We start from the raw sequence: 4,803 nt of genomic DNA, 5'->3' as shown, positions 1-4,803 counted from the left end.
TGATGAAACATTTTTTTTTAATAAGAATGAGTAGAGGATTTTATTAAATTTGTGTCCAGATGCAACAAAAACCAGGGAATTCCTTACATTTTCACCATCTTCATAGGATCTTCTACAGAGAAACTGACTAAGATTTTAGGAAACAAATCCCAATATCTACTACCATTTCTATAGCTAAGACTTTCCCCGTGATTACAAGAGTAAATTCTTACAAATTGCAAACATAATAATATGCAGAAATAGTACATTGACTTATTTGGGAGATGTTTGCAATAAGGATTCTACATGAAGTTGGGATCCTGAAGCTAAATTGACATCTGCTTCACATTCTTGTTTTTCATTATGGGATTTCTAGCCTCTTGTGAGATGCGGTTCTATTGCTTTTGAGGAGAGTTATTTTCCAACATTGTCTCGTGTACTAGACTTAACGTGAGTTGCTTTGATTGTCATAGCCTGTTTGTAAAAGTTAGAATGGATCTACTCATTTTCGCAAGCTTAGAACCTGACATTGTTAATACTTTTGACACAAAGTGAGATTTTGCATCTGAAGGGACAACTGTCAAAGGAGCTTTCTCTTCATTTTCCCCCAACATTGCTAATTTTCCTTGCTCCTCCCTTGGGGTTTCATTCAAAAGAGGAAATTCATTTTGTTCTAGATCTTGAAGAGCCTCAAAATAATTTTTGTTCAGGGAAGGTTCAGGAAATTCTTTAGCAAATTTGTTTGGAGCTACCACCTTTTTATGTTGATTCTTTCTTCGCTTTTGAACAGGTTGAAAATTTCCCTCATTAGATATGGGGTGTGGGTGTTGCCTTCATTAGAGACAGGGGCTCAAGCTTTCTCATCCTTTTTTTTTAGTGCAGTTTTTGGCAAAATGCCCATGAGAATGACAGATGATGCATTGGGAATCTGCTCATAGCCCAATTCCATAATATGGCTCCATTCCACTAAATTTATTTTTAGGGCTTTCAGTAAATCTTCAAAGAGATTTACTTCGACACAAATGCGAGCACAAGAAAATTGGTCTCCTTTAATTTGGTTTTGCTTTGTCTAAATAGCGACCCAACTTATTTCCAATCTCTTTTAGTGCATCAGGTTCCTAGAGATGGAGAGGTAGGTGAGGCATCCGAATCCACGCCAGCACATAAGTAATTTCAAAATTTGGATTGAAATCCAGATTTCATGGGGGGATAAAGAGGCCTCTAGTCCCATAAAATACGACCCTGATCTAAAAAACAAATCTCTTTCTAGTTTGTTCACAAGTGGAAAAACATAGAAACCCCTACTTACTATAAAGAAAGTTACCTAACCTTGAAGCTTGGGGGTCCATTGTTCTATGATCCAGGATTCAACAACTTTTGGACTCGGCCATAAGCCCATAAATTTGCCAACCAATGATTTTTCTGAGAGGGCTAGGGCTCTCTTGCATGGATCAGACAGAGAGAGTTCCACATCTTGAATCTCAACTAATTTCTTCACAAATTTTTTGGGGGAGAGAAGAAGGCCCTCATGGTTTCTGTGCCTGTAACAAGGCTCTAAATGCAACCACCTCCTCCATAATGAGAAGAGGAATATTGACCTACAAGATCAGATCTAAGATATCTTTTATCCAAAACTAATCTTTAGCGACCAATTCCTAAAATGGAGTCCAAGATCGAAGCGCTACAATCCTCTACATATCAGATCTAGGCTGGCTAAGGTCGTGGCTAGGGAAATCCTATCCGCCAAGAGCTAAGATTTAGAGAGCCCATTTTCATCCACCAAAATATTATTTCTATTTAATGAAACATTTTAGTTTAAAATTAGCACTAACTTTTTGTATAAAAAACAAAGCATATTAAATATTTCCTTTTATAGAGTCAAAATATTTATAAACATTATATTATAATAATATATCTACCATTACATTATATTATAGTATCTCCACTAGCCTAGACTATGCTACACAACACTAACCCAAAATGAGAAATTTAAATCTTAAATATATGCATAGTCCAAAACAAAAAGAAAAAAGAAAGAAAAGAAAAGAGAAAAGAGAAAAAACACACCAAAATCATGATTGTACCTTTTTGGATATCCCTCACTTAGTCAAATTGGAACCCTACTCCTTTTGGAGGGCAATTATTCTATATCCATGTCGGTCTAAAACATATAGATAATCCAAAAGGGCGAGCCATATTTCCTATGCTACTGGGCTTTAATTGAGCGACGGTTGTATATGCCCATCATTCGATTTCAGCCTTAGCAAAATCGAATAGTGAGCATATACAGCGTCGTTCAATTAAAGCCGGATAGCATAGGATTTATTGGTTCCCATCCAAAAATCCCTAAATAACCTAATTTTTGTAAATAAAAATTATTATTTTTTAAAACATAAATTCTTATTAAGTCAAAATGATTAGATATCCCTCCATTTTAGCTTATTAATTCATATAAATGACTTCGTGCGTATAAAATTCAAACACGGACGTTTTTTTGGTTGAAGTATGATGCCAACAGTTACGTGGTGGACCAAATTTTAAGCGGAATTTAGATTCAGTCTTGTCGAGATTCTTGAAACGAAAGACAAATTTTCGACTTTCTGGTAAGTCCTTTGCTTTCGGCGTTTTTTTAAGGGAGAATTCAAATCACTCAACTTCGTCTTCACTCATATTCGCCACAAATCCGGACTGTGTTGACACAGAGCAACATTCCGGAGGGTTTGCTTTTCAAAATCAGCGACTTGCTAACCCTAATTCCATGCCAATAAATTGAAAATTAGGGTAAGGAATGATTAAAGAATCACGACCCTTCTCTCTTTCTTGTTCGTAAAATCCCGTAAATGTCGCCTGTGTATGCGTTGAGAGGTAGTGCCGTCTCTGGACCATCTGCCTTACCTTCCCTTACTTACGGCACACGCTATCCCCACCGACCATGCCATGCCATGCCATTTCTCCAGCCACACCTTATAAGTTCCACAGCCCTATCCATCCTTTGGCCTCTCATTTCTATTTCTAGTTATTTTCTTGCAGAGATTTCAAATTGCGGTTATTTGTGAAGTTGCGAGCAACCACAAATTAGACGCAGTAAGCTCTCCGTCGATCTTCGTACTCTGTTATTAAAATTGTGGCGTGACATCTTCACTGCAGAGACAAATTCAGGGAAGTCTCTGAATTTATATTTTGGTGTTATAGAGACTGTTATTACAACTAGTCTCCAAAACGGTGGGAAGTCGAAGCAGCGACCAGTTAACAATGGCGTCATGGGCAGCTATATTTCTTGTTACATTTACGTCTTTTCTTTGTTCTTGCGCTGCAGGTAAAATTCTCATTCTCCAATTTAATTGTTCCGAATGTTTGTCTTTCTGGCAATTCTCTACAGTAATAATGTTAATTTTTTCTTGTTAATTAATCTTTTGTGAAGTAATGCAATCTGAGGGAATAACAGAGTCACCTGCGGCTTATAAGACGATAAGGGTGGTGAACAATTGTGCATTTCCGGTGTGGCCTGCGACTGTGGGTTCAACTAATTTTCCTCCCACTCAGATGAAGAAAGTGGGAGCAGGGGAGTCATATTCATGGAATGTAGATCCATTCTGGTGGGGATCCATTTGGGGGCGGACTAGTTGTGTCTTCAATTCGCAAGGGATCGGAGGCTGCGATTCCGGTGATTGTGGAGGAAAGCTGCAGTGCAAAGACGAGAGTCAAGATCAAATCACGGCAATCACAAAAGCTGAGTTCGAACTTTTGGGAGGAACAGCAAAGCCGGACACGTATTCGGTTACGTTGGAGAATGGTTACAATCTTCCAATGTCGGTCGTTCCAAGTTATGCCGCCAATAATGTCAGTAGCAGTCGGCCCTGTGAGTCGATGGAATGCAGAGTCAACGCGAATGTGGTGTGCCCGAAAGAGTTGCAAATGAAGAAGAAAGGGAGCGTGGTTACTGCGTGCAACGGTCATTTCGATGGATATTTGCCGAGTTCGCCCGCGTTCAGCGAGGCATTTAAGAAGGCGTGTCCTCGTGCATTCCCCTTCCAGAGTAGCACCATATGCCCTCCTTCCACGGCTTCCTACACCCTCATCTTCTGCCCTTGCCGTCCATCACCCTGAATACGTAATGCATGAATTTTCTAAGTTTAGTTCCGTTGGGCTTCTCTGGTTCAAGTTTGAGGTAAAAGGGGCTTGTCTTGCCCAATAACTGTAGAAACCCTAACAAAAGAGAGAGAGGGAGAGGGGCCCAAAACTTCGAACTTGTTCTTCTTCTCCTTTTTTTTTGTCATTTTCCAACTTCTATCTCGAGGAGATCGAGCTACTTATTACATAGATCATTTTAGCATTCTCTATTTTTTTACATTTCTAAATTCTATTGTTTTAAATAATAACTCCGCAAATATTTGTTTTTTTTATTGCTTAGTATTCTTTTAATATTGTATTTTAATGTTTCTTATAATAATTTACACTGTGCTTAGTAAATAACAATATGTATGTTAATGTTATATTGTCAATAAATATTTTAGAAATTAGATTATTAAATCTAACATGATGAATGAACAATATTGAATAAATAATACAATGCCATGATCAAAGTTGAACTCTTGTGTGATTTATTTAAAACTCCTCATCAAATGTTTTTAAAACAAAATGTTATAAATTTAAAAAAAATCTTAGTTAAGTATTTATTGAGATCTCAAACCCCTAGTTTAAAAAGATTAATAATTTTAATTATTGGTGAATAACCATGATTATAATTAATAGCATAGCCACATTTACTAATGTGGATAATATAAGTTGGTGTGGAAATTGACACCTATCGAAGTATACCAACCA

At 37.3% G+C, this 4,803-nt stretch overlaps 1 protein-coding gene across 2 annotated transcripts; it reads left to right on the top strand.

The window, feature by feature from the left end:
- The first annotated feature begins 2,994 nt into the window (after nt 1-2,994).
- Nucleotides 2,995-4,134, top strand: LOC149249846 (pathogenesis-related 5 protein Cup a 3-like). 2 transcript variants are annotated; one of them, XM_089456338.1, is made up of 2 exons: nt 2,995-3,295; nt 3,425-4,134. In XM_089456338.1, exons 1-2 carry the CDS (start codon nt 3,232-3,234, stop codon nt 4,084-4,086), a joined length of 726 nt encoding a protein of 241 aa, XP_089312464.1. In that variant the 5' UTR covers nt 2,995-3,231; the 3' UTR covers nt 4,087-4,134. The 2 variants fall into 2 exon arrangements, with proteins under 2 accessions (XP_089312464.1, XP_089312463.1); XM_089456337.1 differs by having other exon boundaries at nt 3,401-4,134.
- The last annotated feature ends 669 nt before the right edge of the window (nt 4,135-4,803 follow it).

This window comes from Pinus tabuliformis, chromosome 7 (assembly GCF_031772625.1).
Source record: "Pinus tabuliformis cultivar Carrire ecotype Pingquan chromosome 7, CPIR1, whole genome shotgun sequence".
Taxonomy (NCBI): Eukaryota; Viridiplantae; Streptophyta; class Pinopsida; order Pinales; family Pinaceae; genus Pinus; species Pinus tabuliformis.
This window is presented reverse-complemented; position numbering and strand designations above follow the sequence as displayed.

Coding starts and splice junctions, on each gene's coding strand:
- LOC149249846 (XM_089456337.1), top strand. CDS start 3,232: ATGGCGTCATGGGCAGCTATATTTCTTGTTACATTTACGTCTTTTCTT. Junction 3,296..3,400: donor TCTTTGTTCTTGCGCTGCAG/GTAAAATTCTCA, acceptor TCTTTTGTGAAG/TAATGCAATCTGAGGGAATA.